At 36.1% G+C, this 13303-nt stretch overlaps 1 protein-coding gene across 1 annotated transcript in view; it reads left to right on the top strand.

Annotated features, from left to right (window-relative positions):
- The window catches only part of TMEM135 (transmembrane protein 135), a 255523-nt gene that overhangs the window by 25284 nt on the left and 216936 nt on the right, over positions 1 to 13303 (top strand). The window contains exons 2-3 of the mRNA XM_070457152.1: positions 5743 to 5870; positions 8486 to 8578. Of these exons, the coding sequence (XP_070313253.1) occupies positions 5743 to 5870; positions 8486 to 8578 (221 nt within the window). The remainder of the gene's footprint in view (positions 1 to 5742; positions 5871 to 8485; positions 8579 to 13303) is intronic.

Raw genomic sequence — 13303 nt, 5'->3', positions numbered from 1 at the left:
CCCTTCTCCTTCCGCCTTCAATCTTTCCCAGCATCAGGGTCTTTTCTAGTGAGTCAGTTCTTTGCATCAGGTGGCCAAAGTATTGGAGTTTCAGCTTCAGCGTCAGTCCTTCCAATGAACACTCAGGATGGATTTCCTTTAGGATTGACTGGTTGGATCTTGCAGTCCAAGGGACTCTCAAGAGCCTACTGCAACACCAGGTTCAAAAGCATCCATTCTTCGGTGCTCAGCTTTCTTTATAGTCCAACTCACATTCATACACGACTACTGGAAAAACCACAGCTTTGACTAGATGGACCTTTGTCGGCAAAGTAATGTCTCTGCTTTTTAATATGCTATCTAGGTTGGTCATAACCTTTCTTCCAAGGAGCAAGCGTCCTCCAATTTCTTGGCTGCAGTCACCATCTGCAGTGATTTTGGAGCCCCCCAAAATAAAGTCTGTCACTGTTTCCACTGTTTCCCCATCTAGTAAATGATAATAATTGTGTGGCATACTAGGGAAAACTGAGATGGTTATTATGTTGCTCTGTTACCTGAGTCCTGGCCTGGCTACCCAGACTGATGAGAGGATCAGTATTTTGGCCACATGAAAATCCTGGTTGAAAGCTCTGGGTTACAGCAAAATGTTGATAAGGTCTTAGATTATTTCCTCTGGTATTGTGTCAGATTTTTCCTTTTTTCACAATGTACTGTTAGTTTGATCTACCAGTGTTGAAAATATGTACAATTTATCTACCTTACTGCTGATGGACACTTAGGTGTTTTGTGGTATTTTTTTTTCTCTGTGTGTTATGAATATGACTTTTGGTGGACATAAGCAGTTATTTCTCTTGGTTATATTCCTAGACGTGAAATTGCCAGATCATAGCATAAGAGTTCATTTAGTTTCGTTAGATAATAATAGTTTTCTGAAGTAAGTATGCAATTTTACATTCCCATCAGCAGTGTGTGAAGCTCCAGTTACTTTATTCCTGACAGTGCTTTGCATTGCCGTTTCTCCTTGTTTTAGACATTCTGGTGTGCATGTGTGTAGTGGTATTTCATTGTACAGTTTTCTGATGACTAGTGATGCTGAGCATATTTCATATGCCCATTGGCCATGTGAATGACTGCTTTTTCATAGAAGTTTTAATTTTGAGATCATTGTAGATTCTTAAGTCATTGGAGGGTTTCCCTTGTGTCTCAGCAGATAAAGAACCCACCTGTAATGTGGGAGACCTTAGTTTGATCCCTGGGTTGGGAAGATTTCCCTGGAGAAGGGAAAGGCTACCCACTCTAGTATTCTGGCCTGGAGAATTCTATGGACTGTACAGGGGGAGCCTGGCGGGCTACAGTTCGTGGGGTCGAGAAGAGTCGGACACGACTGAGCAGCTGACTTTCTTTTCAAGTAGTTGGAAGAAATAATAGATTCTCTGTACACTTTTTCTGGTGTCTCCCAGTGGTAGCATCCTGCAAAATGATAGTAAAATAACATAACCTAAATAACTGCCTTGATATAGTCTCTGGTGGCTCAGTGGTAAAGAATCCACCTGCAGTGCAGGAGACATGGGTTTTATCGCTGGATTGGGAAGGTCCCCTAGAGGAGGAAATGCAGCCCACTCCAGTACTCTTGCTGGGATAATCCCATGGACAGAGCAGCCTGGAGGGCTACCATTCCCAGTGTCGGAAAGAGGCAGACTGACTTGGTGGCTAGACAGCATGGTCATATACAGGACCCTTCTATCACCACAAGGATCCCTCCTGGTGCCCCTTTATAGCGTTCCCTACTTCCTCCCCCTTACCACCTCCACTTAACTCGTGGTCACCGTTGGTTTATTCTTCATGTCTATGAATTTGTCATTTCATGTATGTTCTATAAATGGAATTATATATATATGTAGTCTTTGGCAATTGGCTTTTTTCACTTAGCATAATTCTCTGGAAATTCATCAATATTTGTCATGTATCACAAGCTTGTTTCTTTTTATTGCTGAATGGTAACCCATAGTGTGGATACAACTCAGTTTTTAAACCATTTACCTCTTAAAGGACATAGAGGTTATTTCCATTTATTGACTGTTAGGAACAAAGCTGCTGTAATTTGGGGTGAACATTTTCATTTTCCTAGGGTGAACATCCGGGACTGCAGTTGCTGAGTCATATGATAGTTGCTTGCTTAGTTTCTAAAGAAACTGTCACACTGTTGTTTAGAATGCTTCTGCTATTTCACATTCCCTCTGACAATGCACGAGAGATCCAGTTTCTCTGCATTCTTGCCAGCGTTTGGTGTTTTCAGTATTTTTAAACTTAATTATTCTGGCAGTTCTGTAGTAATAGCTTATTGTGGTTTTCCTAAATGACTGATGTGCTTATCTTCCACTTGCATATTCTCTTTGGTGAATATCTGTTCATATCATTTGTATTTTCTACTTGGGTCATTAATTTTTTTACTGTTGAATTTTGAGATTTTCTTCTACATTCTAGATACTAGTCCTTCACTAGGTCTGTAGTTTACAAGTATCTTCTCCCATTCTAAACCTTGGCTTTTTTAAATCTTCTAACAGGTCTTTCACAGAGAAAAAGTTTTAACTTTGAGGTGTAATTTATAGTTTTTCCTTTTTTGAATTGTGCTTTTGCCTAGACTTAGATCTCTAAGATTTTCTCTGATTTTTTTCCTCTCAGAAGTTTTGTAGTTTTATGTTTTACATTTATGTCCCTAATAGTTTGAATTTTTGTATAAACTGTGAGACTTTGAAGCTAATTTTTTTTCTTTTGCTAATGGAGCTCTTTTTACTACTGTACCCTTTGCTGAAAAAGCTGTTTTTCCTCTGTGGAATTGCATGTGTGCCTTGTCAAAACTCAGCTGGATGTATCTATATGGGTCTGTATCTAGGTTCTCTATTCCGTTTCATTAATCTGTCTGTCAGTCCCTCTGCCAGTGTCACAGAACCATCATGTAGCTGTATGATATGTCTTGAAATTTCATAGACTCATTCATCCCAGTTCATTCTCTTTTTCAGTGTTATTTTAGCTCTTATAGTTCTTTTGCTTTTCTATGTAAATTTCAGAATAATCTTCTCAACCTCTCCAAAACTTTTTCTGAGGTTGTAGTAGGAACTGTGTTAAACCTATATATCACTTTGGGGCAGAACTGATGTTTTTCTATATTGAGTCTTTCTGTCTATGAGTGTTTATTTATATGTTCTTGATTTCTAACATCAGCATTGGATAACTTTCAGCATATAAGTCCTATACAGGTGTTATGGATTTTTCCCTAAGTGTTTTAGTTTTTGTGGAGTTATAAATGCTGTTGTATTTTTAATTTGGCGGGTCCATGTATTCATTAGTCGCATATAGAAATACCGGTAAGTTTTGTATGTTTGACTTCTTTTGTATGCCCTTGCTCAGTTGCTTTATTAGTTCTAGGAGGGGTATGTGTGTGTGTGTGTTTGTGTGTGTAAATTGCTTGGGAGTTATGTTTACTAGACAGTTGGGTTATAGAGATACTTGTACATAACCTGATTGTTATAAGAGATATTATGTGTGTTTCCAGGAACAGAAGAAATTTTTTCTGTAACTACTTGAGTATGAAGCAGCATACCGTATTCTGCCTATCAGTCAGTTCAGTTCAGTCGCTCGGTTGTGTCTGACTCTTTGTGACCCCATGAGTTGCAGCACGCCAGGCTTCCCTGTCCATCACCAACTCCTGGAGTTTACTCAAACTCATGTCCATTGAGTCGGTGATGCCATCCAACCATCTCATCTTCTGTCGTCCCCTTCTCCTCCTGCCTTCAATCTTTCACAGCATCAGGGTCTTTTCAAATGAGTCAGCTCTTCACATGAGGTGATCAAAGTATTGGGGAGTTTCAGCTTCAGCATCAGTCCTTCCAATGAACACCCAGGACTGATCTCCTTTAGGATGGACTGGTTGGATCTACTTGCAGTCCAAGGGATTCTCAAGAATCTTCTCCAACACCATAGTTCAAAAGCATCAATTCTTCGGCGCTCAGCTTTCTTCACGGTCCAACCCTCACATTCATACATGACCACTGGAAAAACCATAGCCTTTACTAGATGGACCTTTGTTGGCAAAGTAATATATCTGCTTTTTAATATGCTGTCTAGGTTGGTCATAACTTTCCTTCCAAGGAGTAAGTGTCTTTTAGTTTCATGGTTGCACTCACCATCTGCAGTGATTTTGGAGCCCCCCAAAATAAAGTCTGACACTGTTTCCACTGTTTCCCATCTATTTACCATGAAGTGATGGGACCGGATGCCAAAAGTCTAAAATGAAAGAGACTACTTTCTAAACCCTAAAGATAGTAGAAGACCACTAGAACTGAGGAGATGGTTGAGGATCCAGGGAGTAATTGAAAATGACACCAATATTTTGTTCCTTAATAACTTAATTAGGTGATTGTGACGCTATTACCTGAGCTTGGAAACTCAGAATTAAAAGCACTTTGAGGAAATACAAGAAGTTTTGCTTTGGACAGGCTGATTTTTTTTTTTTTTAATGTTTTTGGTACATCTTTATTGACATGTGCAATAGACATTTGAAGTCTGGATTAAGAATTTAATGGAAATGATAGGGTTATATTGGAATTTCCACTTTGATATGATAGATGATGCTGTGGGAGTGAACATATACAAAATGAGTAGAGATCTGAGGAAGAAATGCTAACAAAGGAATAGCATTTAGAGATATAGTGGGAGAATGAGAAGACTGCAGTCACAGAAACCATAGAAACTTCTCTTTTGTCAACATTTTACCTATTTGCCAAGATCCATCTTCCAGACAATGTTGTCTGCTCAGACCCATCTCCGTTTTGGTTGTGTTCTAATAGTAGTTCTATAGCAGTTTCTCCTTCCTCTAGTCTAGCATTTAACACACTGCCATACTGTCATTAATTGTTTATATGTCTATTTCTCTATCAAGTTTTTATGTTCCTTGCAGGCAAGAATTAGATTTACTCATCGTTGTTTTTCCTGGCCATGGCATAATTCTTAATAACAGTTTGTTTAATTGAGTGAAGTAGATGATCAGAAGCTTCTAAGGGGTAGAATAAGAGAAGAACTGAGAAGAGGCCGTTAGATTTCCCTTAGCACAGGGAAAGTGTTTTGCCTAGAATGGTGAGGAGTGAATGCAGGCTTCTCTGATCTTCCTTTTCTTATCTGTCTTGCACTTTCTTACATTCCCTCCCTCATTCCCTAATTCTGTCATCTTTGTTCCTTTGATAATATTGCTTCACCTTGACTAGAACAGTGTTTCTTCATGGTACATGTGAGAATGCTACTGAGCTAGCTCATATTCCCTTTTCAATGAAACTGAATGAATGGTTTTTATCATTTTCTAGTTTTTGTCACTGAAATTCTCTAATATTCAGGTTGATAATATCTGTAATGCAGTTTAGTTTAGCATTCAATTTCTATTTGAATTGAACTTCACTTTTTTTCTGTTTAAAAATGTATCTTATTTTTCAGTTTAAAACTTTTTAAGGCACTATAAATAATTACCTCAAATTTGGAGGTTACCTATCATGTGATTGATCCATGTTGTGGCCCTTTACCTATTATACCTTCAGTAGATTAAAGTGTCTTCTTTCTGTCCCGAAAATTGAATTTTCATAGAGGATCTATAAAATACCAGGGTTTCTACTTGAATTTTTAAACATATGCTGTTATTTCAGTATCTTCCACATAAGAACTAACTTAAGTGGGAAAAGTTGGTTGGATTAAACAAAAGACCCTTTTTCTTTTCAGATTGCAGCAATTCTGCGGAAACGAAAATTAGACTATTATTTACACAAATTGCTCCCTGAGATCCTACAGTCTGCTTCATTTCTGACTGCTAATGGGGCCTTGTTTATGGCTTTCTTTTGCATTTTAAGGTTGGTACTCATAATAACCACTGGAGATTAATGCAAATTTCCTTTGTTGACATTGGAACAAACAGATGTTTATATAAATGTTGGGCAGGTCACTCTTTGTTTATTTTTTTCTCTCTGTGACATGACATTTATTTATCTCAAAGCTTGCAAAACCAGGAGTTGTGGCCCTCTTATCTTAAGATGTGATATAAAGTTCAAATCATTGCTGTGATTATGTAACAAAAGTGCTTTAATAATTCATACATTTTCTGGGGCCCACTTTATTTACTGAGTTGTTAATGAGGATTTCTTAACTTTTCAGTTTTATAGATTAGAAATTCAAAGCAACTGTCCATGATATAGCTTAGGTCCATATGTAGTGAACAGACTTCAAAAGGACCATAAGATGCTTGTGTTTATCTGTAAAACTTCTGGCATATCCTATTGATGAAACTTTTGGTCCTGATTCAGTGCATTATCTGTGTCACATGCTTCATGCTATATATATGCAGTTAGAATTCAAGGTTTAATGTTGAGATGTACCTAACATATTTAGTAGATATTTACTTCTTATCTTTCAAACAATCCAAACTAGTTATTTAATTTGTCAAGTTGAAATACTTCACATTGTATTAATATTATCTTACCCACTTAGTATTGCCCAAAGTAATTCTGCAGGTAAATTTTAATTGCAGTAAGAAATATAATTTCCAGGTGTCTTTCGTAGATTCTTTTCCCTTAAGAACAATAACATTTATAAACTTTTAAATTGTGCAGAAAATAATTGATATAATTTATACTATTGAGTAAGTCATGCCTTTAAATTGACCTGAATAATCTGTGCAAGAAACTCTTTATCATGTAGTCTTTGGAAAGTTTCTAATACTTGTTAAAACTCTAAAAATAGAGTTGTAGGATAATTAGGTTTGATAATAATAATAAATTGTTCTTGAAGCATATTTATGTTATGTGAACCCTTTGGTTAAGTAGTGAAAACATTAAATACTAATTATAAGGTAACATCTGTATTCCTCCTATACCTGAGTCACTGAGTTATTTTCCTTTAATTCTTACATCCAGTAATTTATTAAATCATTTGTGGATTTTATTGGAGGGAGAACTACCTCCAGTTTTCTCAGGTAGGAAGTTTCTGATGCCCATTGCAGAAATACCCATGTTATTTGTAGATTTTCTAATTTTTTAAAGCTAATGAAAAAATAATTTTATCTGTGATTCTTGATCCTTATCTGTATGTATATAGTAAATATTTTTTCCTATAATACATCATTTAGTAGTTGAGCAACTTTGTTCAGATACTTTCATATTATTTTTTTGTTTCTCCCCTTCTTAGGAATATATCGCCTTTGAAAGGAAAAAGGAATTTCATAATATCTCCAGACTTGTTTTTATTTTCCCTTTGAAAACCCAAGAAGTTAATGGCCATTTGTAGTGAGGCACCATAGTGAGACACTTTGCAGATTCTTTCAAATGATGTATTCTAGTAAAAGAAAAACTTTATATACACATATAATTAAAAGATATAAAATATTTTAGTAAGTGATGTGAGAGAAACTTATCCAGGCTTATAGAAGCAAAAGAGAGACATTTGTTGAATATTTATCATGTGTTAAAAAATAGAAGTAGTAAAAAAAAAAAAAAGATATAATGAACTTATACACAAAACAGAAAGAGACCCACAGACATAATACTAACAAATTTATGAAAGTGGAAAGGTGAGGGGTAAATTAGGAATATGGAATTAACATAAATGCCCTACTATATATAAGATAGGTAACCAACAAGGACCTACTGTGTAGGACAGGGAACTCTACTCAATATTTTTGATAGATATTAATATAGGTATTAATAATAACCTATAAGGGAAAAGAATCTGAAAAAATATATATATAGCTGAATCACTTTTCTATACACATGAAACTAGCACGCTATGGTAAATCAATTATACATCAATAAAAGCTGAAAAAATTATAATAGTGATAATAATGATAATAGTAGTAACAATAGCTAATATTTTCTGAGTGTTTCCTTTTTGCCATGCATGGTGTTGGGAAGTATCTCATGTAGCCATCATAACAATTATATATGAGATAGATAATATATTTATTCCCATGTGATAGATGAGGAAACTGAGAACCTAGAGGTTTGCACAGTGAACAGTATTGGATCCAGGGAATGTCTGAATGAATATAACAGATTAAATTACTGCAAGGAGAGATACCTATTAGCTTGCTGTACTAGTAGCCTGAAGAAGAGATGGTGAGAGACTTAACTGAGGCAAAGGCAGTAGGTTGGAGAGGCATTTGAGAGATAAACTGTATATGGAAATACTTAGGTGGATGACTCCATGTATGGAAGACAGAGAAGCCAAGGATGTCTCCAAGTGCCCCACGTAGGTGAATGAGTAGTTGTTGATGTTGTTAACCTAGGAGAAGATGAGGAAGAGCAAGCTCATGGAGCCTGGGGAGAAGAGGAGTGAGCTTGGCTCTGGTCATGTTGAATTTGATTTGCTGTGGGACACCTAGACAGAGGGTGAACAGGGAAGGGGAACTTCTCTGTGTAATAATTGCAGTGACCAGCAAGAAATTTTACTTAATCCTTCCAAATTTCAATTTCAGGAAGATACTTGGAAAATTCTACTTATGGAGTCCCGGCTTTGGTGCCGCTTTGCCATCATCTTACGTGGCCATTCTAATTGAGAGAAAAAGCAGGTAAAATGTTGTGTATCTACATACTTAGTAGAACCATTCTCACCCAAATTAGAGTTTTGCTTTTTTTTTTTTTGCTTAGTGTTTGTTGTGGTCCAGGGAGGAGAAATATTTCCACATGTATTTCTTAATCTTGCAAATATTTGATGGAAAATTTAATTTTATACTTATTTATGTTTTTAAGCCTATGAAAAATGGAGATTGACATTATATAGTAGTAATACTCATTAGTCTTTGTTTACTTAAAATCTGGAGTCTCCTCTGATGTGCCAAACTTTAAAATATGACATGCATAAATTCCAGTTAAAGATCTTTTCAGTAACCACAATACCATTGTCACACCTAAGAAAATAAATAGTAATTTTCTTTATTCATATAGATTTGTAATTTGCTTTAGACTCCTTACCTCTGTTAAATCAGTTATTAATTTTAACATATCTTCTCATTAAGAAAAAATTTTGTTATCAATTTGAAAATGTTCCATGTGGAATAATAAGGTTTCTGCAAAATACTACAAATGTTATGTAAAAGTTTTTCAGTCAAGTAAACTGTTGAGGTTAAACATTTGGCATAAAATGATTTTTGCCATCTCAAGAATATTTATTTTAACTGCTGAGACCTGCTTTGATTCCACTTTTATCCCAGATAATCAAGATAGTGTCATGTGTTAATCAAGATGGGGTCATCTTTCAGCTGATGAAGATGTTTATTGTAATCATCGATCCTCTAGTAAGAATATAGATAGATCTTGTTATATAACTAAATATTTACCTAAACTACCTGTTATTTTTCAGTCACTAAGTCGTGTCTGACTCTTTGCGACCCTCTGAACTGTAACCTGCTAGGCTCCTCTACTCATGGGATTTCCCAGGCAGGGATACTGGAGTGGGTTGCCGTTTCCTTCTCCAGGGGATTTTCTTGACCCAGAGATTGAACCCAAGTCTCCTGCATTGGCAGGTGGATTATTTTACCACTGAGACAGCAGGGAAGCCCTAAACTACCTGAGGCCATTTTAATGCATTTTTGTAAATGCACCTAATTTTTTGTGATTCTCTGTTTGATCATGCTTTTGGATTAGTAAAATTACTAAAATCAAAGGGTGTTATAACCCCAGCAAAATCAAGTCAGTATTGCTAGGAACATGAGCTTTCCTCGTGGCTCAGTAGTAAAGAATTCTCCTGCAATTCAGGAGATGTGGTGATGCGGGTTTGATCCCTGGGTAGGGAAGATGCCCTGGAGGAGGAAATGGCAACCTACTCCAGTAACCTTGCCTAGGAAATCCCATGGACGGGGAGCCTGGTGGGCTACAGTCCATGAGGTCACAAAAGAGTCAGACATGACTAAGAGACTAAACAAAAATACTGCTCAGAAATATAGGTTACCCCACCCAAGAGGAGAGTACAGAGTAGTCATTAAATCAGTGTGGATACTGGACCTATATTATTTGACTTGGGAGACTAGCTCTGCCACTTACTGTGTGACTTCTGTGGCTTATTCCTTATCTGGAAAATGGAGACAGTGATTAAGTACTCATATGATTGTTCAGAGAATTAAATGAGTTAGTTATGTAAAAAGTGCTTAGAAGAGTGTCTGACACACATGGTAACTGTTATGTTAAGTATTTTTATTGTTTTCTCCCCCATAAGCAATGAGAGTATTTTTCTGGCGATTGTAACTTCTTGATCAGTTTATAAATATGAATATTGGTTTTTGGAAATATGATTTAAAAGTATGTTACTCATATATGAAACTTTAAAGATGCTTTAGACCAAGTTTGCTTTGATTTATTTTTTAGCACTTGAATGATAAGGTGGCATTTTTGAAGTTATTTGCTTGCATTTCAACAGAAAATGTTGAAATGAATACCTGTATAATCATCACCTGGAGTCAACCATATTTAACATTTTACTATTTTTACTTTATTTTTATGTGATTCTAAATCTATGTATGTGTGGTATTATGTGTGTGTGTGTGAACCACATAAAAGTATGTTGTTGCCATAATGATATTTTCACTCCTAAATAAGTTATCATCAAGCATATTCTAAATAAGAATACTTTCCTACATAATTCTAGCACTGTTATCACACATAAGAAAATTAGCAGTCATTCCCAGCTACCATCTTGTCTGTACTATCCTAAAATAGTTTATAGGTGGTTTTTTTGAACTGGAGTCTAGTCAGAGTTGTTGTATGGTGTTCTGTTTCTTTAGTTTCTCTTGATCTAGGTTAATCATCCATCCCACTTTTATCATCCATAGTAGTGACTTATTGATATGACCAGGCCAGTTATCTTGTTGTGTGTAAAATCATTTCTGCTTTTGTCAGAAATTTTTCCTCACAGAATTGTTCAATGGTATTTCCTGTGAACTTGAAGTTCAGTCTAAGTCTTTGATTAGATTTGAATTAAATATTCTTGGTAAGATTTACTTCATAGATGATGCTGACGCCTTCAAGAGTCCCAAAGTTCTCAGTAGTTCTAAGTTTGAATATGTGATTAAAGTGGTAATCTCCAGATCTTTCCAATGTATTGTTATTGATGGTGAATTAGATGAATGGATTTCCTGATATTCCAATAATCTCTGCTTTGCTGGAATAAAGCTCAGTTGATCATGACGTGACATCACTAAGTGAGTGAAGTTGCTTAGACGTGTCGGACTCTTTGCGACCCTGGGGACTGTAGCCCACCAGGCTCCTCCATCCATGGGATTCTCCAGGCAAGAATACTGGAGTGTGTTGCCATTTCCTTCTCCAGGGGATCTTCCTGACCCAGGGATTGAACCCGGGTCTCCCGCATTGCAGGCAGATGCTTTAACCTCTGAGCCACCAGGGAATAATATTCCAAGTATCTTCCTGAAATTGAAATTTGGAAGGATTAAATAAAATTTCTTGTTGGTCACTGCTGTTATTACACACAGAATAACAGTTCTTTTACAAGTGGTTGACCAGTTTCCCCAGCACCACTTGTTAAAGAGATTGTCTTTTTTTCCATTGTATATTATTGCCTCCTTTGTCAAAGATAAGGTGTCCATAGGTACGTGGATTAATCTCTGGGCTTTCTCTTTTGTTCCATTGATCTATATTTCTGTCTTTGTGCCAGTACCATACTGTCTTGATGACTGTGGCTTTGTAGTAGAGCCTGAAGTCAGGCAGGTTGATTCCTCCAGTTCCATTCTTCTTTCTCAAGATTGCTTTCGCTATTTAAGGTTTTTTGTGTTTCCATACAAATTGTGAAATTATTTGTTCTAGTTCTGTGAAAAATACCGTTGGTAGCTTGATAGGGATTGCATTGAATCTATCGATTGCTTTGGTTAGTATACTCATTTTCACTATATTGATTCTTCTGATCCATGAACATGGTGTATTTCTCCATCTATTTGTGTCCTCTTTGATTTCTTTCACCAGTGTTTTATAGTTTTCTATATACAGGTCTTTTGTTTCTTTAGGTAGATATATTCCTAAGTATTTTATTCTTTTCATTGCAATGGTGAATGGAATTGTTTCCTTAGTTTCTCTTTTTTGTTTTCTCATTGTTAGTGTATAGGAATGCAAGGGATTTTTGGGTGTTGATTTTATATCCTACAACTTTACAATATTCATTGATTAGCTCTAGTCACATAAGACTCTGGTGGAGTCTTTAGGGTTTTCTATGTAGAGGATCATGTCATCTGCAAACAGTGAGAATTTTACTTCTTCTTTTCCAATCTGGATTCCTTTATTTCTTTTTCTGCTCTGATTGCTGTGGCCAAAACTTCCAAAACTATGTTTAATAGTAGTGGTGAGAGTGGGCACCCTTGTCTTGTTCCTGACTTTAGGATAAATGCTTTCAATTTTTCACCATTGAGGATACTGTTTGCTGTGGGCTTGTCATATACAGCTTTTATTATGTTGAGGTATGTTCCTTTTATTCCTGCTTTCTGGAGGGTTTTTATCATAAATGGATGTTGAATTTTGTCGAAGGCTTTCTCTGCATCTATTGAGAGAATCATATGGTTTTTATCTTTCAACTTGTTAATGTAGTGTATTACATTGACTGATTTGCAGATATTGAAGAATCCTTGCATCCCTGGGATAAAGCCCACTTGGTCATGATGTATGATCTTTTTAATATGTTGTTGGATTCTGTTTGCTATAATTTTGTTAAGGATTTTTGCATATATGTTCATCAGTGATATTGGCCTGTAGTTTTCTTTTTTTGTGGCATCTTTGTCAGGTTTTGGTATTAGGGTGATGGTGGCCTCATAGAATGAGTTTGGAAGTTTACCTTCCTCTGCAATTTTCTGGAAGAGTTTGAGTAGCATAGGTGTTAGTTCTTCTCTAAATTTTTGGTAGAATTCAGCTGTGAAGGCGTGTGGTCTTGGGCTTTTGTTTGCTGGAAGATTTCTGATTACAGTTTCAATTTCCGTGCTTGGGATGGGTCTGTTAAGATTTTCTATTTCTTCCTGGTTCAGTTTTGGAAAGTTGTACTTTTTTAAGAATTTGTCCATTTCTGCCAAGTTGTCCATTTTATTGGCATTTAGTTGCTAATAGTAGTCTCTTATGATCCTTTGTATTTCAGTGTTATCTGTTGTGATTTCTCCATTTTCATTTCTACTAATTTTTTTGATTTGATTTTTCTCCCTTTGTTTCTTGATGAGTCTGGCTAATGGTTTGTCAACTTTATTTATCTTGTCAAAGTACCAGCTTTTGGTTTTGTTGATTTTTGCTGTGGTCTCTTTTGTTTCTTTTGC

This window comes from Odocoileus virginianus, chromosome 28, assembly GCF_023699985.2.
Source record: "Odocoileus virginianus isolate 20LAN1187 ecotype Illinois chromosome 28, Ovbor_1.2, whole genome shotgun sequence".
Lineage (NCBI taxonomy): Eukaryota > Metazoa > Chordata > Mammalia > Artiodactyla > Cervidae > Odocoileus > Odocoileus virginianus.
The sequence above is the reverse complement of the archived record's forward strand: the minus strand, read 5'-3'. Positions and strand labels throughout refer to the sequence as shown.